This window comes from Podarcis cretensis (assembly GCF_951804945.1).
Source record: "Podarcis cretensis genome assembly, chromosome: 8".
Classification (NCBI taxonomy): domain Eukaryota; kingdom Metazoa; phylum Chordata; class Lepidosauria; order Squamata; family Lacertidae; genus Podarcis; species Podarcis cretensis.
The window spans coordinates 27,904,228-27,925,340 of record NC_137177.1 but is presented as its reverse complement, the minus strand read 5'-3'; the positions used below and the strand labels follow the sequence as shown (position 1 = coordinate 27,925,340).

The 21,113-nt window shown below is 46.4% G+C and overlaps 2 protein-coding genes and 1 long non-coding RNA gene across 6 annotated transcripts in view; 2 read left to right on the top strand and 1 right to left on the bottom strand.

The window, feature by feature from the left end:
• ZDHHC18 (zDHHC palmitoyltransferase 18) overlaps nt 1–7,440 on the top strand; it is a 32,568-nt gene extending 25,128 nt beyond the window's left edge. For 2 of the 4 annotated variants that reach the window (XM_079986208.1, XM_079986207.1), the window contains exons 8-9: nt 39–138; nt 7,206–7,440. In XM_079986208.1, the coding sequence (XP_079842334.1) occupies nt 39–138; nt 7,206–7,295 (190 nt within the window). In that variant the 3' untranslated portion in view covers nt 7,296–7,440. Of the gene's footprint in view, nt 1–38; nt 3,410–3,834; nt 3,931–7,205 lie in introns of those variants that run through there. The other 2 variants (XM_079986209.1, XM_079986210.1) reach the window with 2 other exon arrangements.
• Nucleotides 907–19,673, bottom strand: LOC307221756. The gene is made up of 3 exons (XR_013841476.1): nt 19,513–19,673; nt 8,041–8,157; nt 907–1,258 (listed from the first exon to the last, which is right to left on the bottom strand). It is a non-coding gene; the product is annotated as an uncharacterized lncRNA (long non-coding RNA).
• On the top strand, nt 17,928–19,511 carry SFN (stratifin). Its single transcript, XM_079986386.1, has one exon. It carries the CDS (start codon nt 18,024–18,026, stop codon nt 18,762–18,764), a length of 741 nt encoding a protein of 246 aa, XP_079842512.1. The 5' UTR covers nt 17,928–18,023; the 3' UTR covers nt 18,765–19,511.
• Nucleotides 19,674–21,113: the final 1,440 nt, after the last annotated feature.

The following is a 21,113-nucleotide window of genomic DNA, read 5'->3' as shown; positions in this document are numbered from 1 at the left end:
ACCTTCCTGTTACTTGTTTTTCTTTTCCCCCACTCTAGCCTAATAGACAGAAGAGGATTTATCCAGGCAGATGCTGGGACCCTATCCACTCCTAAGAGTGAAATTCCTTCCTTTGGAACGAAATCCGATGCCAGCATGGTATGAGCCAACCCTTAAGCAGTCCTATGCCTATGCCTACCTCCAGCCGGTGCCTCTCCTCCATTTTACCATTTCCTGGGCCCAGGAAGGACAGCCTTGTAGGGCGGAGCCTCCAAAGTTCCTACTCAAAGCACATCCCATCGCCTTGAGCATTGATTTTTATTTGGTTTCATTTTTATACAGTGGAACTTAAATTGAACACTGCGGACTGCTGCAGTTAAGCCTCTAGACAGGGCCATCTTTTCACAGGGGGGGGAAAGAGTACTGGAGCCGCTTAGAGCAGAGAGTGCCTCTGGTTGGGAAATGCCAGCTTCTTGAAAGCCATCCATTCTCAGAGGGTCTTCTGCAGGTTGGTTGAAAAGGATGTAGTAACTTACAATGAAGCAGGGGGAAACCAAGGTATCATCCCTGAAGCTATACTCCAGGTTATTTTTGAACTTGCTTCTTGGTTAAGGTGGACCGCTCTGCATAAGGGATCCCACCACAAAAGAGAATTGGTGCTGCCCTAAGTTGTAAGGCAGAGAGCTGAACCATTTGAGGACACAGCACTCCATGCCCTAGCAGCAAGTGGTGCTTGCTGATCTGGTTTGCCTGGCTCCCACCGATGGGAATGAAGGGGGTGCAAACAGTTGAAGATCCCTAAGAAAGATCCTGAGCAGATCTACTTGATCAGCAGACAATGATTTCTCACTTTGGGAACTGACCGGGAGTTGTCCTTGTTCGTTTCAATTGCATGATTGCTGTGACAAGAGGATAAACACAGCCCAGTGAGGTTCTTTGTTTAATGGTTAGGAAAAAATGAAGCAAGCCAATCTGAGATTCTTAAGTGATGTGAATAGAGATGAGACATAATTCATTGATGTGCATATGGGTGAGAGAGCTATGGTGGGAGTACGGGTAAGGAAATCCGTACACAGGAGACCTGTTGACCAAAGGCTATTTTCAAAGAGGAATTTGGAGGGATATCTTCCTGCGTACACTGTCCAAAAATAAGCTCGTTTCCTGTAGGAAGTTGAGGCCATTCACTTTGATTCTTAACCAGTGACATAAAGACCAATATAACATGTTTCTTCTTACTGAAGATCCTCTTGCAGTGCCTCCCATCTTGTTCTGCTGAGTCCTTATGCATATAGGAAGGTTAAAATATGTTAGATACTTGAAATGTGTTTATTAAAAGCTGCTGGATATTTTTGCACATATTTTGTAGATTTTTCTAAGGGTTTTTTAAAAAGTGACTTTTTACTATACATAAACCTGTGTCACAGGTTCTTGGAACCATGTTAGATATATAATTATTATTACAATGTTGAAATTTTTGTATCAAGTAATTTACATACACAGAGATCTCTAAGCCATTATTTCCTAGACTTCACCAGTCCATAGGAAAAGATGGGGAGCCCATAGCACACATTACGGCTAACTAGAGTCTCCTTTCTTATCCCTATAGACCTGCAGAAACTAGGGTTTGTGGAAAACATGGTAGGATCTCTGGGCTCAAAGGGACAATTAAAGGGACATGAGCATGCCTTTCCCTGCCTTGCATCTACAGAGAATCAGGAAAGGACAAACATTGCATTTTTTAAAAAATAAAAATTCGCATAATTGAAGTCACCTTGTAGGAATTTGGTGTTAATAGCTAGTGACCGAGTTAGCAGTTGGATAGTGAATAAGTCAGATCTTTCCTTCCAACGTCATTCATGCTGTTCAGGGCCATGTGTTACATCCATCAGCACTTTTGAGTAGCACCACCCCATTCAGCAGAATGTCCTTGAGAGCGATCAGTTACAACAAACAAGCACCTGGCAGACTTCACCCACTGGCCACGTAGAGGATTCTTGTAAGGGTTTCTCAGATGGGCAGCAAATTACCCAGCCCTGTAAAGAGGTATGTGTTTTGTGAAGAGGAAATTAGCATCCTCCACTCTCCATTAGTAAGAGTTAACTGACATATTGTGGTGGGAGTAGCCAACTGTGTGACCTCAAGATGTTTTTGTACTATAACTCCTATCATTCCTAACCATTTATAGGGCTCTCTAGGGCTGATAGGAGTTGGACCTAGAGGTTCCTTATCCCACAAGTTCCTTAACCCTGTTCTATGCTTCCCTTGCTTTTCTTATTAATTTTGATTGTTCAGACAGCATAGTCCCATTCTAATGTGTTTGCCTGACAAATCAGGAGAGTTACGGTGAGAAACCAAGAAGCTCATATAATCACTTCTCTTTCTAAAACTTGGGTTTGTACTTAAGACAAGCTCAGGTACATACTGGACCAGGACCATACTGGAACATTCTGCTGGTGTCTAAAGACTTCCACACCATTTCCCATTCAATCGGGGGGGGGGGGTGTCTGGGCTTTATGATACACACCCATCTCTATAATAGGGCTGCTTGACCAGCATATTTATTCTGATAGGTAAAATTTGCTTTGTTCATAGTGCAGATCTGAAGGGTTTTGTAACTGATCGGCCTCTTGGAGAACCTCTGAGTATGATTTATTCCCCCAGGAGGTATGACAGGTCTTGCAATTCTCTTCTGCTAAATATAGGACCCCAAGATACTATGGGTTTCCTAGCTAGTCCTCATCCTGACATCTGGATGCTATTGCAAAGGCTATTCCAAGTGTTGTACTGGCTGATGCATGGGACAAGCACTTGGAACTCATGTGCCACTTAGGCAAGTGCCAAATCCGTTAATATTAACAGTCTTGAACCTTGATGTTGAAGGCAGCAGTGCCCATCAGTTGTGCCCTGCATCATGCCAGAGATGTTGTCAGCCTGTGCTGTTCCCATTGCAGCCACATTAACAGTCTCATCTGTGAAGGGTGCATTTCCAAAGGATAGCCTTGCCAGCAAAGCAGTTTTGGTTGGCCAATGGAGCCCCAAATGTTTCTGGAACTACCTGCTGAAAAGATAGTAGCTTTGCTTTCCAAGAGTTGATCTTATTTGGAAACACACTCATTTCTTGTACAACTTTTCAGGAACAGAATCAGAAGTGCAGGAGGGAGAGAAGATTCCTGGCTTCCATAAGCCAGGCACACTAATCATTGTCCGTCCTAGATTACCCTCTTATTTACAGAAGGGTGGCCTCATTCAGTTATCAGGGAAGGATCCTGTTCTTGTTGAGGGAGAGCTCATGCCACCCTCCAACACCATCATATTTGTAAAGCTCAGGTGGGGAGGGAGGGGACAAGGACTTGTAGCAGTGTTACGTCTGTGTGGGGAGTTGCTTTTGTTATTTGCTTTTGTAATAAAAAAAATATTTTTAAAGAGCTAATTGCTTTGGATTTTGTGTTTGCATTTCCTGAATGCTAGATTTAAGAAGCTCAAGCTCAAGCTCCTTCCTATGCAAGAAGCTGAGCTTGGGCAAATCACTGGAGGAAGAACACCTGCTGGTTAAGATGGTTGCCTGGATGCTGACACTAGAACCCAGCAGGCATAAAAGCAACTACTAAGGGCTCTCATTGTGGTTGAGGATATACATGGGGGGTGGGGATCTGTGTACTGTTAATTGCAGTGATTTAGTAGTGTAGAGTTTCAAAGTAGCCATAACTTAACCTGGCCAATCCCCGCACAAAGCACGTTATGCTACTGATGGAGGGCACCCATGCTCTTTCTTTCTCTCTTCCCCTTTCCCTCCCCCAATTCTACTTCCCCAAACCTGAGACTGCCACGGTGCATAATCTCTGGTGTCTTCTCTAGGAGGATGCCTGCCAGGACTTTGCCATATCTTGCACTGCCTGATGGGATAACCCCATCCCACAGGATGGGTTAGCACTGCTCTCTGAAGGTTAGCTGGTAAGAACGCATTGGTTTTTTCCCCCTCGCCCTCATCTGGTGAATCATCTCATTGTTGCCGCATGAATTGCTTCAAGCCTGGAGCCCATCTATCCCTCCAGTCTGTGTGGCTGTTCTCATTTTGTTGTGTGCCCTACAACCCATCCCACCAATAGCTTAAGCCACGTGAAGATCTGTGAGGCCTGTGTGACAGCAAGGTAGCCTTGAGGGATAGGTTAGGAGAACCTTGAGCAAATGAGATAGATGTTCATGGTACCTTCTACTCTCACCTCCCACGGCAGGACTCCCTGTGGCACTAAAACCATCATTACACATGTGGAAGTTTTCCAGGCAATCTTTTCAACATGATGGGAACATGTTTTTACACATAGTGTGTTTCTTGCCATGTATGGGCTACTGCCAGATGCCCGGCTTACCCCAGTGGATTTTGAGACTACACAGAAGGCAGGAAATGTCTTCACAGGCTTTTTTGGCAGGTCTTTACACTTCTGTATGATAGCTTGGAGGACTGAAAATTACCTCCCATGTACTAGTTACTATCATGAAGTAGTCCAAAACTAGGCAGAAATGTTTAGGTTATCTCTTGTTTGTGTAAATCAAGTTATAAGTTAAGGTAGGATTGTGGTTGAGCCTAACAGATGTCATGAGTATGCCATGCACAGTTATTTCCCAAAAGCTGGGACCAGGGAGATGCTTAAGCCAGACCTGGGGGTGGGAGTGGGGTGCAAGACCCAATACTGCCAACTCATTATTGCAACTAGTAGCAGATTATTTTTTTATAGTAGGTTATTAGCTCAAAAAGAATTGGGGGGCAGAACAAGGGATGATGTCCAGGCTCATCAGCCTGCACCTACCTTGTTTTCATAAAGGATCTTTTTGTTCAAGGCAGGTTAAGGTGGGGACAGGGTAGAAAATATCACCACTTAGCATTTATATATAACTTTTTATATAGTATGTGAAGAGCTTCACATTATCTCTGTTTTTCTTATGACTACCCTGTATCATCAGTCTTCTCCCTATATTTCAGGTGGGACAGAGGCTGTGTGTGGGTGGTTTGCCTAATAGACCCACTCTCACATTTGAGGTGACAATTGAACCAAGGACTTCTTGGATTATAGCCCAGTCTCTTAACCATTACCCCAGCTCGTGTGCAGGGTATCCACACCCAAATTTTTAGTGAAAAGCCAGAATCTAATCTGCTAACTTGGCTCTGCTCTTTTAATGGCTGTTGCCCCCACCCTCTCTGGTGCTCTCATTTTGTTGTCATCTCACGTCCTCCAAAATGAGGCTTAACTGTATCACATCTGTCTGTGCCCTGCTGGTAAGTAATTATGAGGATGCTTTGTTTGACAACAGTGTTGAATAAGGTGTGCAGGTGTTTCAGAACTCTGCTTCTCATTTGATTCAAAAGAGTATATTGATGTATGGAAGTTCATTGTCTTAACTTTGGGAAGTTCTGAATGCTTATATTGCAGATAGATGGCCTGAGGTCTTGAGATGGACAAAAAATATGGATGTCCTGGAATAAGAGATATCTGGCAGCGTTATCACTCACAAACAGTCTCATATTTTAATGTCTGTTTGCCTGGCTTGAATTGGTGCTGTTGCCCAGCCTCTAGGTTTACTTGTTGTGACTGTTCCATGGCAAAAATAGTCATAGCTTCCCAAAGTCTTTGATTTATATTAGGGATGGGCAGAGAGAGGGGTCTGACTCTTGAGCCTCTCACCAAACCACCCCACCCCTCGCCAGGAGTGCTTTGCACCCTTCCTTGAGTGTCTTTGCCTTGAACTCTGATAATACTTTTTCACTTGCCTGGATGAAGGATAGTGTGTGTGACGTGTGTGGAAACAAGCCTGCTGTACAAAGGTAAAATTAACATCCATTGCTCCTTCTGGCCCTGCTCATTGCTGTCATTTGCCCCCTCAAGCTTGCCTAGGGCTGAAAAACAGGTTCCCCACCCCTAGTTTATATGCTACCCTTGGTGAAGAAATGCATGTTAACCACCCACTTGCCCACCTCACTTTCTCCTGTCTCCCATCAGCAAAAACAAATCTGGAGAACCTTCCTTATATCTTGCTCTCTCTTCATCTTGCCTTCCCCACTCCCCATCACTCACACAGAAGGGAGAAAGCTGCTGCTGCCCACTTGTCCTTGGCAAGAGCAAACAAAAGGAGCGGCAGCTGGGGCAATGAGGGTTCTGCTAGCCGATAAAACAAACTGCTTAGGTTGGGCTTGCGACCACAGTTCTCTCCTTGCTGGAGTGCTGGGCAGAGCAGAAGAAGACTGAGCACTTGGGTTGAGCTGTCCAGCCATCTGCCTGCATTCACTGCTAGGGAAAGGGTGGGAGGTGAATTCCAAGTAGAACCCATCCCAGGCAAAATGCAACTTGCTTCCATCTGTTCCCCAGCAGCCTGAGTGCTCAGCAACCCAGCAAAGCCTCTCTTCATACCAGGGGCAGCCTACGTAGTGCCCACCAACAGCTGTTGGACTGCAGTTCCCATCACCCCTAAACATTAACCATGGCGGTGGCAGGTTGGAATCCAACAACTTCTGCAGCTTCACATTGGCTATTTCCTACTTAATGACTGTTGCTGCTTTTACAGTAGTGTATGATGGGGGCAGTGTGAAATGAAGTTCCTAGCCATCCTGCTGAAAGTGGGCCGTGCATGTGTCTGAATGGAAGAGTCCATCAAACGGTCCTTTACCACACTATTTCTAGTGCTGAGATGCACCATGAACTTCGGGGCACTTCTCTTGTCTGATGTGGCAGCAGAAGCTGTAGCTCAAACAGATGCCAAGGGAAGTGAACTTGGGAGGCAACCTGACACACTTGGCTTCTGCCTGTATTTTGCTATCCAGACATTATGAGAAGGTTTTTCCTTGCCTGTCCTTTGCTTACACTTGCATGCCCACATGAAACACTAATCAGAAACCTTTTTTTGTTTTTTGTTTTTTGTTTTGTAATTACACTTAACTAATCAGGATCACTTTGAAGTCCCTTTCTTTGGTAGTCTGAAATACCCAACGCCTCCTTTTCCTGACATTTCTCACCTGAGCATTCATAAAGTCATCCTTACCAGAATGGCACTTGTTCCACATTTACCCAAACTGCACTAATTTCCCAGGATCTTCCCCCTTCCTCCTCTTTAGCTTGCCTGAAGGCACACCTACTCCTGTGAACACCCTTTTTTCTATCTCTGGTGTTTCCTTTTACTAATCCTATCTCTTTCTCTCTCTTTTTTCCCCCCTTCCTGCACTGCTTGGGAACATCCAGTGTGTCCGGGGCACAAAAGAGATTTTGAGGACCCTCTGCGCCTCGTGGCAAAACCCAAGGCGACCCCAAGAGGCTCTGTCAAATATCTGAAAGTACAGCCATTGCCACCACCTGTGCCTCTCTACCCTCCAGGGCTATCTATTTATTTATATTTAATATATCGCTGCATCTCTTCCCGTTTCACAGCAAGGATAGGGAGATGCCACATGCACAAGGAAAAAGCTACTCCAAACCCTCAGGCAGAGGTTGCTCCTGCTGTCTGTAGGGTTCGAAGCTTAAAGCCATACATGCCACCTGCTGTGAGTGCAATAACGGGAGTTCCTATTTTTTTGTGGGTGGGGGGAATGGACTCTAGCATCTAAGCACATCAAGGCCGGGGAGAGTTTTTATCTAGTCTTGCTCTACAGAAAAGATGTCTCAAGGCTCCAGAGATTCTAGGAGATAATTGTGTTACTTTTCTAGTCAATTGAAGGCGCCCACCTCTTCTCTCTCCCCTCCACCCTGATCTGCTTGTGATGTCAAGAACTGATGTGGTGTCTTTAGCTGCAGCAGAGCAGGGCCCATGTGTTTGCACTAGCTGTTTAATGTGCTCCCACTTGATGCAGTTGGTCAAAACTTGCATCTGTTTGAATGCGATGTGGTGCATTAGAACTGTGAACCAATACCCGGGGCTCTGTGTGTCTGTGTGTGATGTGATGTGATTCCACAGGAGCATTAAAAAGAATTTTGTTTTAATGTGGTAATGGATGCAGAATTCCTGTTCCTGAGAATCATATGCTTTTTTTCTTGAAAAAGGGCAAGTTCTAAACCTTAATTGTTACAAAGATATGCTTACTATGTGTAGGTGCTGTTTCTGCCGAAATTTCAAAGCCAGAAGGGTAGCAGACTTGGATTTCCAATGACTCAAGGTGGAGATTTGGTTCTGTACATCACCTTTCAGTCCTTCCCATCACTGGCAAAAAAAAACCAGAAATATGCAAATTTGTTAAATGATTATGTAAATAAGTCAACTAGCATAATTTATACACTGCGGAATTTAGCTTTTCATGATATAGAACTTTCTTTTCTTCTACCTTCTTAAGCACAGAGTGGTACACAGCCCTGCTATATAGGATGCTGTGCCTAACCCCTGTCTTGGACTGCCCCACGAGGATGAGCGCAGCCAGGTCACCCCTGCTGAAATGCACAAATGTAGCTGATACAGCCTGCAAAGCAGGATTTTGCATAGGCTGTGGATTAGAAAACCCACATCTAAGCTGCTTGTTCAAACTTTTGAGTGTTGGGGGAAGGTGCACACTCCTTGGGTGTAGTCAGATAGGAATTTGTACCTTCCGGCATTTTAACTTGCTAATAAGCTCACTTTTTTTTAGGATTCCTTTAGATCTATTCCCTCTCTTTCATCCTCCACACCAAAAATGAATAAATATACCATTAACAGTATTTTGTAGTGCTTATCTAACAGTTCCTCTACAGAATTCTGCCTTGCCTCACCTTTTGCAGGTAGGTGAGGGCCAAGGAGCAGGGACGTTGTCAGGCGGCTCTATACAGAGAGCAAAACCAAACCCTTTCGGTCCCTTAAGTGTAGTTGTGTAGGGTTTGAAATTCAGTTATGCCTTTCACTTTTGTAACAATAAAATTTCTCCTATCTTACTCCATGACTCTCTGGTTTTTGCGTTTTAATTGATGGAAACATCTTCTTTGCAGGGCTGTCCATTTTCTTTGCTGCCTACTACTGTTGCAGTGCAGTACTGTATACACCTAACTCTGCCTGTGATCTTGCAATCACATGGTGTGACATGGTGGACTGTGTTGCAAACAGCAAACTCTTTAGACTTAAATCTGCAAAGGCTAGATGGATAAATAGCTGGTACGAGGCAGCTTTGTATGATATTCTCTCTCTCTCTCTCTCTCTCTCTCTCTCTCTCTCTCTCACACACACACACACACACACACACACACACACTTTGCATTGTGTACCACAGAGCTGGGGAACTTGTGTCCCTCCATCTGTTGCCTGTCTCCAGCTCCCATCATCCCTGTTCATTGGCCAGGCTGGCTGGTGCTGATGGGGGCTAGAGTCTAGCAACATCTGCAGGCTCACAGGTTCCTCACCCCTACTCTACAATGTAGAGAGGCTCCTGCACAAATGAGAAAACATGGTACAGGAACTGACAACTGTGGTGGATTTTTACACTACATGGAACACTTTTATGGTACAAGCAAGACAATGTCATTCCATACTTATCAAGTCAGAAGTGTTTCTCAGACTCTAGGACAAAGACTAATGTCTGTTCTTGTAATGTATGGTTGGATAATCAAGAAAAATGAATGGAATACGGATCTCCCTCTTTCATTGTTATTTAAATGTTGAACCAAGATAATCAGTACTTAGGTGTTAAAGAAGACTGCTGCTCTGGGTTGCATCTGCTCTCTGTGTACTGAGACAGCCTACTTTACCTTTTTATTTTGCAGCATTTATGTTGCTGTATGTGCAAAAATATAAATTGGCTGGGGGAGCAGAAATCTGGGAAGGATACTGGAAAGTCTGACAACCATTCTTGTGTCAAGCTTTCTATGTTCAGAACCCCTTCTCTATATATGTTTGTTCTGACATTTTTTATTTTTAACATGCAGAGTTCTGGCACCCTTTGTGCTGTTGCCTTGGTTTTTTTTTTGGTGCAGTGTAAGATAGATAGACCCGGAAGTGTCTCCGGACAGCGCTGGCCCCTGGCCTCTTAAGTGAGATGGGCGCACAACCCCAGAGTCTGTCAAGACTGGCCCGTACGGGCAGGGGTACCTTTACCTTTACCTTTAAGATAGATAGATAGATAATACTTTATTCGGCTATAAGCCCACAAGGTAAAACAAATCAATAGATAAAAATAGCATTTTACAATCTAAAATATCAACTAAAATATTTCAACGCATAATCTCAATCACACTATTCAGATGTACCGTATTATTGGTGCAGTGTAAATAAAATTATATTATTATTATTATTATTATTATTATTATTATTATTATTATTCTTACCCCGCCCATCTGGCTAGGTTTCCCCAGCCACTCTGGGCAGCTTCCAACAAAATATCAAAAATGCATTAAAACATCAGTCATTAAGCCTTCAGATGTCTTCTAAAAGTCAGATCGTTGTGTATTTCCTTGACATCTGGTGGGAGGGCGGGCACCACTACCGAGAAAGCCCTCTGCCTAGTTCCCTGTAACTTCGCTTCTCGCAGTGAGGGAACTGCCAGAACGCCCTTGGCGCTGGACCTCAGTGCCCAGGCTGAACAATGGGGGTGGAGACACTCCTAAATGCAGCCCTGGCACGAGGTTGGAAAGTAGACAGCATGGGCACTTTCATGATGGCAGCATACTCTGTACTGTTTGGAACACAGGCACAAAGACCCGCCCAGATGTCTGACATTCCAGCCTGTCATAGTGAGTTTGAACCTTTCCTCTCTAGCACAGCTTCCCATGCTGTGGTCTACAGCATGGCTGTGAAGAGTTCAAATTGTAATACAGCGAAATACAACATATGAAATAAAACCAGCAAGAAAAATACAATTAAAACAATAGCATGCTGCACCTGTGCTCTGCATTTGCTAAAGTGGTTCACCCAGGCCCTCAGCAGTTATCGAGTACTGGAGTCCATGAGGAGGTGGGGAGGGGCAGGGAGGAAGTGTGGGAACATTCAAATATCTAGTTATTTACAGCATAAGTAAAAAGTTGCTTACGGTTTAAAATATGACTCAGAGGTGGCTGGAGTGGCAAGGATAGTGGAGGGATCTTTGTGGGCATATTTCATACTTTGGGTTGCCTGAGGTTAAGCATGTTGTCAGGGGTTCAGGAGCAGAAGCACAGGGAAGAGGGGAGATGGAGAGCGAAGGGGAAGACTCTGAGGGCAGCGTAGGAGAAGATGACAGTGGCCCGAGAGATTCCATGAGCCTCTCCAGCGAATCGGAAGATTCACAGAAGGGGGCGCCGGTGGCCAGGGCAAGGGGGGTCCCAAGGGGGACACCCCAGAAGCAAGGGGCCAGCGGGGACTCCCAGAGCAGCAGTTGGAAATCAGGACCAGCTTCCCCACCAGAGCATAGTGGGGGGGAAGAGTCACAGGTATCGGGAGTAGCGTCTCCCCCAGCAGGGAGAGGAGAGGAGTCAGGGCTGACCACGCCTCCATCGGAGAGTCAGACAACGGAGGGGAGGTCAGATCCGGCCAGTATCCCGGAAGAGGGAAGCAGTGACAGAAGTAGTGTAACGGTCAGGAGGAAGGTCACTGGGTTGGCGCGAGAGGCAAGTTCAAATGTATAGGAGCGTGGGACAGCAGAGAATGAGGATTGGGAACCGGGTCCTAAAGCCCGCCGGAGGCAAGGGGAGGAGCTAAGCGACTCAGCGTCTGAGGAGTCCAGAAAGGGGAATGCCCCAGCGGGCAGGAGGACCCAGAGGAGAAGAGAGCAGCGGAAAAGGTGGAGCAGGGCTAGGATCTTAAACTGGTGTAAGAGGGGAGGAGATTCAGACGGGACTTCGCCGATCTAGGGTTTAAGACGTAGGGCTGCGCGCTGCGGCTTTGAAATGGAAATTGAACTTCAATAAAGACTTTTGTACATTACGACAGCCTAGCGTTGGTCCTCTGTGAGCTGGGACCTAGAGGCAGCTCTGACACATGTGTTTCATAGGGCAGGTGGGTTTCGAAGCGATAATAGGCACCAGCCAGAGCCCTGTTGGTAGCATTTATCTCAACCCTAGGGCAGCCTTTCAGGCCTCTAATTGGAAGAACACCAAGCACTCGCTCTCACACACAATAATTGCCAGTTAAGTCACTGCTGTCATCACACTGTGTGTGTGGAAGGAGACGAAAAGGCTCTAGGTGACTCCTCTGCCTTAGGAAGTCACTGTCCATGGAGGTTCAAATCTCTCATCTACTATCTCTTAAAGTACCCACCCCCCAGAGAATCATGGTAACTATAGTTTATGCATGGCAGCTACAATTCCCAGCATCCTTAACAAACGACAGTTTTTCTTTTTTGCAGGGAGATATGTGCTTTTTTAAAATATGGCAACCCTAGGATATTGACTTAGCTTTCAGCAGGAATGGGTAGCCTGTTGCACTCCAGATACAGCTGAATTACAATTCTCCATCATCCCTGAGCGTTGCCCATGCAGCCTGGGACTGGTAAGAGTTGGAGTTTAATAACATCTGGAGGGGTGTGAGTTCCTCACAGAGGCTCTCCTTAAAGGCTTTGGATGCTCAAAAGCGCTTTACACATGCTAAGTATTGTTCCCTGATGTGGACAGCTGTTAGCCCTGAGAAGATGCAACCGCTTTACACAGAGGTAATATACCTGCTGGGGTTCCTCCCCCATTTATTTATTTATTTATTTTACATCCTGCTTTTAGGCTTTCTGGAGGCAGCAGGCTGGGAATGTGAGCAACAGCCATCTTGTATGAGCTGAAAATGATTCTTGGTGGCTTAGTCATGACATCAGTATGCTGACCAGCAGCAGGCAAACCCCTTAGATTCGGAGCTGACTCAAGAATCATGAACTTTCTTGGTGAGTGATTAGAAAACACTCATCTGTTTCCCAAGAGTTCTCGCCTGGCTTGCAGTGGCGCATTTGCACTGATGGTACCAGCTACATGTTCATTATATTGTGTTCTCTTCTGGGATTGTACTCCAGCACCACCAGTGCCAGAAAACTGCTTGGAAATTCAGCCGCCCAAACCAACATAGCCACAGACGTTGGGGACATTGCTAGTGCCAGCAGAAGCACTGTGTTTGTCATGAAAAAGTGCCACACAAGCATATAATTAAGTGTCCTGCGATTCTGCAATCTGATACAAGACACTCCCTTAAGAACCTGCAGGAATGTGAGGAGGTTGCAAGTGTAGCTCAAGAACCACCTTAGCGCAGAATCTGATAGCAGACGCCCACAAGGTTATTTTGTTTTCCGGTGCTATTGCTTTTTATAACATTTCTATTACCACCCTTCCTATAAAAGGCTGTGTACAATCAAGCAATGAAAACACAGGGACCCTTGACAAGAAACGCAGCCCCTCCAAGTCCCAATAGCTTTGCTAGCTTGAGGAAAGAATTCACTGTTTGCGAACAGTTTTAATTTATTTGGATTGGAATCTTGGGGAAATACCCTGTCCCTAAAACAGGCCAACTTCCTTGCACAACCAATTAGCAGTATATGGATCTGAGTCAGACCCATGACCCATCATCTATATGGGCTGACAGCAGCTTTCTAGCTTTTCAGGCAGTGTTCCCTCCTCTCCCCCCCCCCTTCATCACTTGCTGCTTTTTCAACTGAACCTGGGGCCTTCTGCATATAAATCAGGTGTTTTGGGCATATAGCATATAGCACTCTTCAAATACTTGGTGTGCTGTCATACTGAAAAAAAGGCCAAAGACTTGTTCCCTGCTGCCACAGAGGACAGGCCTAGATCAAATAGGCTTAACTTACAGGGAGTGCAGGTTTCAGCTGAACATAAGGAGAAAGCTCTCAGCCGAACAGTTTGCCAATGGAACCAATACCTGGGAGCAGATGGGCTCTGCCTTGCGGAGATACGCAACCAGCCACCTGCAGAGCTGTACCTAGAGGTTGGCAAGACTGCCCTCCCCCAATCACCCCAGAAACTTGTCTCCAGCTATCTGAAAGATTGTGAACTTAGATAAGGCATAGGCAAACTCGGCCCTCCTGATGTTTTGGGACTATAACTCCCATCATCCCTAGCTAACAGGACCAGTGATCAGGGATGATGGGAATTATAGTCTCAAAACATCTGGAGGGCCGAGTGCCTATGCCTGGGTAAGAGAAATGGCAAGACAGTATACCATCAGAGTATACTGCTGGAGACTATGGGGTGTATGACGTATATGTGTGTGGCGACGCAATGCTGCCGTCACAGCGAGATCAAACACAGGAGAAGATTGCTTCAAGTACTTGGGTCGCGTAAAATGTAGTAATTTCTAGTGCAGCTATTGCAGTAAGGTGATTTTTGTGTGTGGAGGGGGGAGCGCCAATACAGCTCCTTGCCAAGGGCGCAAGGGACCCTAGCTTTGCCTCTGGCCATCTGTAAAAGGCTGCTCTAGCTCTGGATCCCCTGCTTTGAGCAAAGGTTGGACCAAATGATTCACAAGGCCCTCTCCTTCCAGTGCTCTGAAAGTGGACACCCCTCCTACAGTGCTGATTGGTGCCCATTGTGATTGCTGGGGCTGAATAAGGGGAGCCCAAACAGTAGATGGCACCAGAACCAATGAGAGGCAGAGCCACCTAGTTCTGGTTTTGTCCCCATCCTCCCAGCTAGAGTTCTGCTAGAGCAAAATGAGGCTGGGAAGGAGGACACCCCCTAGGATTGCACAAAGTCAGGCAGGTGGGCTGGTTTGGAAGTTGGTGGGGCAGTACCCCATTTCACCTAATGGACCCGATTCCACTATCCTGCTACAAGGCCCTTGAAGCTGTCTGGGTGTGTTCCGGGGCTCCTGACCCATTTTCCTCCCCCCCCCTTAGGAATCTCCCTGCACCACCCAGTCACTTGAGTTGAAAAGAAAAGCGCGGTTGTGTCACCGTGCTAAGATGCTACGAGGGAGTTTTGCTCAGACCACATAACGTAGATCAGCAATGAGTCACCCCTGGTGGAACAATTCACCTTCTCAAGCTGGAGCAACTGAGTTATCAGCCACACCCATTCTCTCCTTATGCTAGCCTGGGATGTATCACCCTAGGCTCAAAAAACACTCAGCAGTGCAAGGAATTTGTCATGCAGTTGGGCTTTCTCCCGTCTTTTTGGCAGTGTCAGAAGAAAGGAGAAGTCTTTCGGCAAGTGGCAACAGGTTTAGTTCTGAGAGTGAAACTTTTTCTGTACTTTCATGGAGACAAATGCGGAGCACGGCAAAGAAAAGAGGAGAATGTATGGGTAATGTTTGCTGAAGTCTCTTTGTAGCTATATAGAAGGTCCCAGGTTCATTCCTCAGCATCCCCAAGCAGGTCTGTGAAAGACTCCTGTATGAAATCCTGGAGAGATGCTGCCAGTTAGTGTAGATCAGTCAACACGGTGTCCTCCATATGTTGCTGGACTATAAGTCCCAGCATTCCTAGCTATACTGGCTAGTGTTAATGGGAGTTGGAGTCCATCAGCATCTGGAGGGCACCACATTGGCTACCCCTGCTGACTATATGTTACTTTATGTAGCCAGTTAGAGTATATGGAGCTAGACTCTGTATATGGCTGAATCCTGTGCAATGCTGTACACCATAGGCACCAACTCCTTAGGGCTGATGTGTCTTCAGCCCCCTCCATATTGTTTAGCAGGGGGCTCAGCCCCACTCCCAATATCAAGGGGGCAGAGGAGGCTGAGCACTGAGCCAAATGTGGTGCGGCAGGCCACATTTGTGGTGGGGAAGAGAATGTGCTTTAAATATACAGTGGTATCTCGGAAGTGTAACGGAATCTGTTCTGGAAGTCCATTCGGCTTCCAAAATGTTCGGAAACTAAGGCACAGCTTTCGATTGCCTGCAGGAAGCTCATGCAGCCAATCGGGAGCCGTGGAAGCTTCGTCAGATGTTTGGGTTCCAAAGAACATTCGCAAACAGGAACACTCACTTCTGGGTTTATGGCGTTCGGGAGGCAAAACGTTTGACTCGCAGGTCATTCACGATCTAGGGTATGACTGTATGGTGTATATGCAGCCTTAGTGATCTGAGTATGGCCTCTCTCAAAATGCAGTGAGCCGGTTACAGTGGAACTTCAGTTCTTGAACGTAATCTGTTCCAAAAGACCGTTTGAGTTCCAAAACGTTTGAAAACCGAGGCACAAAGGGCTGCCCGCAAATTCAACTGAGAAAATTGAAAAACACGTAGTGGATGCTGTTTGAAAACAGAAGCATTTACTTCCAGTTTTTCAGCGTTCGGGTTCTGAAATGTTAGTCAACGGAGACATTTGAGAACCGAGGTACCACTGTATTCTGCTGCATTTGGGGGCCCCTCCTGGTGAGTTGGGCCCTGGACCTCAGTCCCAAAGTCCTTCCCTGACAGCACCTGCAGTTGCTACCAGTCAGAGTAGACAGTACTGGGCTAGATGAACCAATAATTTGATTAACTACAAGCAGCTTCCTAAGATAGGTGTGCGAGATCCTTGGCCTGTGATGATTTGTCGTGGCTGATTCACATATGCCAATCATCACATGAGGTTGCAATCACCGAGTGTGAACATGTGCGAACAGATGCCACATCCGCCCCTCTCCGAAGAGGAGTCCACTCCTCCCTGTCAAACTGTAAAGTGACTCTTAGGTGTGGCAGGTGCTTTTTGGAGATATCACAGAAAATGAAAACAACTCCAGCCAACAAGCTTGACACCTTTGAGCTAAATCTTGATGTCTTTAGGTGATTATCTGTATTATTGTCTTCCTATTAGCTGCAAGTCACTGGGCTAAGGAGATTTATGTTCTATCACATGCAGAGTTCCTTGAACTTGGATCTCTATGTAAACTTGAATAGCTGTGTATCGTCCGCGCGGGACTTGTCTCAAAGAATCCTGGGAACTCTAGTTTGTTATGGATGTCGGGAATTGCATCTCTGTAAGGGGTAAACTGTAGTTCCCACGATTCTTTGGGTGGAACAGTGTACTTTAAATGTATGGTGTGTATGCAACCTAAGGCACCTTCCAATGGTCTTGTGTTCCTAAATGGTAAAGCTGTTCCTGGTTAGTACCGCTTCAGTTTGTAGGTGGCTTATTTCCCCCCACATATTTGAATACTGCTCTTTTCCCCCAGAAAAAACCCCACATATGCTAAACTTATGTGTTAGGAAGAAAGCCAAGTTTAATGTTTTCTGTGTGCGGGAGGGTGGGATTCCTTTTGTTTAATGGCAGAGTATCCAAACATGCCCCCCTTCTCCTCTGCTGTGGTACATTTCAGGGAAAGCTTTATTTGTTAAAATAATTTACTATATATACTGCTCTCTAATTTAAAATGGCTCACGCAGCCATAAAATCACAATAAAAATCCGGTTTAAAAGATCAATAAAACAACAACAGTATATCAGCCGCAGTAACCGCTGTGGTCCTGTTCCATTGATCATATAAACTGGTCCCATGTTTGGAAGGGAGGCAATTTCACACAGTCAGTACTGGTTGTGTAGATGCCACACATTTAAAGCACACACAACAACAACAATTCTGGGAACTGTAGTTTACCCCTCACAGGTCTAGGATTCCCAGCACACTTGGGAAAAGTTCCCATTATTTTTTGGGAGGAGTTCCCATTATTTTTTGGGAGGAGGAATGTGAGTAGATATATGATGTGTAGGCATACTGAAATCCCCTGGAAAATACTGGCTAGAGAATGCTGGGGATGGACAGGGGTTAAGATTGGGACTTGTGGGCCAGGTTAGGTTTTTGTGCACTGCCCCCTGGAGGGGAACAGACGCTCTTTTATTTGAGCTCATGCTCTGTGGCCCATTTTTGTCCACTGATGCCTGTCAGGAGGACAAGCGACCTCTTGCCTAAGAGGTCTCTGGGTCTCTCTCTGTCTGTCTATCTCTCTCTCTCTGCATCCCTGGGCAGGTGAGCATTCATTCACTGTCTTGCTCAAAGAGTGAATCACTGCCACTTTCCTTTTAAGGAGAGGCTGCAGGAAAGGAAGTGGGGGAAGGGCAGCTCATTGAGCGCTTCTTCACCACGCCTTGTTCTTGCTCCAGGCTGAGACGCCAAAGCCAAAAGCCGATCCCGGCAGCTGAACTCGGCAGAGACTCTTGAGGGCTCTTCGAGTAGCTGCCTGATCTCTCTCCTTGCCCAGCACTCCCTTCCGTTGCCCCCACGATGGCCAGGAACCACCAGGTGCAGAAAGCCAAGCTGGCTGAGCAGGCCGAGCGCTATGAGGACATGGCCGACTTCATGAAGGCAGTGGTGGAGGACGGAGCTGAACTCTCGAACGAGGAGCGCAACCTCCTCTCCGTCGCCTACAAGAACGTGGTCGGCTGCCAGAGGTCTGCCTGGAGGGTCATCTCCAGCATCGAGCACAAGACCGAGGAAGGCGACGACAAATCCCAGCTGGTCAACGAATACCGGGAGAAGATTGAGAAGGAGCTGAAGGATGTCTGCAACGTTGTCCTGGGGCTGCTGGACAAGCACCTCATCAAGAAAGCCAGCGACCCAGAGAGCAAAGTCTTCTACCTGAAGATGAAAGGCGACTATTTCCGCTACTTGGCCGAGGTGGCCACTGGGGATGACCGCAAGCAGATCATCGACAATGCACGGAAAGCTTACCAAGAGGCGATGGACATCAGCAAGAAGGAGATGCAGCCCACTAACCCTATCCGGCTGGGCCTCGCCCTCAACTTTTCGGTCTTCCACTATGAGATCGCCAATGCCCCAGAAGAGGCCATCAAGCTAGCCAAAACCACCTTTGACGAGGCCATGGGCGACCTCCACACGCTCAGCGAAGACTCCTACAAAGACAGCACCCTCATCATGCAGCTTCTCAGGGACAACCTCACATTATGGACCGCAGAGTGCTCAGGAGAAGAAGGGGGAGAGGCTGGTGAAGAGCCAAAGAACTGAACTTTGCAGACTGCAGAACGACGGTAACTCATTGTCTCCCCTGCAACCTCACTGTCTCTCTCCCACCCGTCCCACTTTCCCAACCCATCCTATTTTTATAAGATTCATTTTCTCCAGCTCCTGGGAGCTCCAGCTGGATTTTTATAGCAAAAGGGGACTGATCCATGCACAAATGGGACTTCAGCATTTACCTAACTCTCCTCATGTGACAGCTTTTTGGAGGGGCATCGCTATTTCCTGGCCTCTGTACTTCCTGGTATGCGACCTCTTCCTGCAACCCAGAGCTCCTTGCTTTGTATTAACTCTTGTATCTATCTGGTCAGCACCTGATTAACACGAGAGTCTTCCTGACCTGTCATGGAGGACAGAGATATCTGAATGTATATGCGTGTATACATATATTTAGTGTTTAACTATGGAAGAAAGAATTTTTTTGTTTTGTTTTGCGTGGTAAAGTTGCCAAAGTAGCAGCTGAACAGAATTAAGCAAGAGTTGTCACCTTTGCTTCTCGCGGCCCCCTTTTTTAAAAAAATTAATCTGCTGGGTTTTCTCACTCAGGGCATCCTGTTGTAAGAAGATGGAGGTGGTGGGCCTTTTCAAGGGTAGCGGGGGGGGGGGGCAGGACGGGGGGAACTCTTCTGAGCGGGTTAAGAATAGCAATCTCAAGAGGGCCTCTTGTTATCATGGTGTTACTGAGGTGGTTTGCTACAGTCTTCTTCCCCAATAAAAAGTTCACTTTCACACCTACCTTTTGTAGTTCTGGTCTTGACTTTCTTTCTCCCCGCACCCCAGGCCCCCTGAGCAGTAGGAGGGGGAATGGGGTGGCACCCAGAGGGTTCCCCAACCCTTCTTGCTGGCATGCTGTGGGACGGGGAGAGAAGATCCGGGAAATGCGCAAGCCTAAGCAAAGCGTGCGGAAGACAGGTTGATGCACGTCAAGGCAGCTTTTCTGCTCCTCTTAAATCTGAGGCGCTCCTGCAAGCTTCGGGGGAGGCGGGAGGAAAGGTTATGCCTGAAGGCAGAGCGGTGCAACCTGAAGATGAGGTTGGGCCTTATCTGGGAAAGAAAGAGGCCAGGGTGGAGTTGCAGAACCACCCTGGGGAGAGGCAGCCAGGGACAGGTATGGCTTTGATCTGGGCAGAAAAGGGAGGCTGCTGCTGCTTACCTAGCCAGGAGAAGAGCGTGCCCTTGCTTCTCGCTACCTGCTGCAAATGTTTCTCCCTAGCTCAGGTGACAGAGGAGACAGAGCTAATCCCACCAATGGGATCCCACCCACCCTGCGCACCACAAAAAATTGCTTCAGACTTTGGACATTCAGGGAAACATTCCCCTTTGACTCATGTGCCAAGGACTCCCATTGCTGTACAGAAAATTGGTGAGGAGGGTGCATGCCTTAGGGCAAGGCCATGGTTCAGTGGCACAGAGCATGTGTGTTGTGCACAGAAGGTCCTGGGTTCAATACTTGGCATTCCCAGGTCAGGCTGGGAGAGAGATTTTGTCTGAATTTATGGTTGAATCCAATGCTAGTCCAGGCAAAGTAGGCCCATTAATGTTAATAGACCTAAGTTACAGATACATTGATTTCAGCGAGTTTACTCTAGGTAGGACTAGTATTGGTGACAACGCAGAGTTCCTGTGCAGGGCACACACTGGCCTAACCAATTGGCTCCTCACAAAAATGAGAATGGGACCAATAGTTTAACCAATATCCTTATGGGCTGAAAGTGTGGTTGGCCAACTGCAATTCCACTTGCAGCTTTCAGCAGAAGAGGAATAATTTTGTAGAACTTGTGAGTAGGGATGGGGAAGAAACACAATCCAATTCACATTTAAAAGCAAGCTTACCTAATTTATACTTTCCGAAACAATGTGAAAACCAAAACACAGCCATCCTTTTAAATTCGCGTTCTGCAAATTTTGCTGTGGCACGTTATATATGCAAAAATGCATTATATTTGGAGAAAATGCTTTGTATAAATGTGCATACAGTATTAGGCACCAAATATGCACTAAAATATTGACAAGGGCTTAAAAAATCCAACTACTGTAAACACTGATGTGTATAAGTAGGAAATTGAACTGACGACTGGAAAAATGAGAAACTAAAAGACACCAAAGTTGAGATATCCACACATTCCTCCTTATGTGCTATTAGCACCCACAAAGGAATCCTTGATAACCCACCCACCCACCCCCAAATCCCACCATGATTCCCTGGAACACAATTTGAAAATCAATCTTTGATAATAAATTAAGCCAAACCTTCTACTTTATTTCTGGAAGAAAGGGTTTATTAAACTGCATTGCCTCTATCACAGGGCGGATGAGCAAACCTCTTGTTCTCAAATC

Bases quoted from the DNA above. Each gene is read 5' to 3' on its own strand.
- SFN (XM_079986386.1), top strand. From the start codon at position 18,024: ATGGCCAGGAACCACCAGGTGCAGAAAGCCAAGCTGGCTGAGCAGGCC.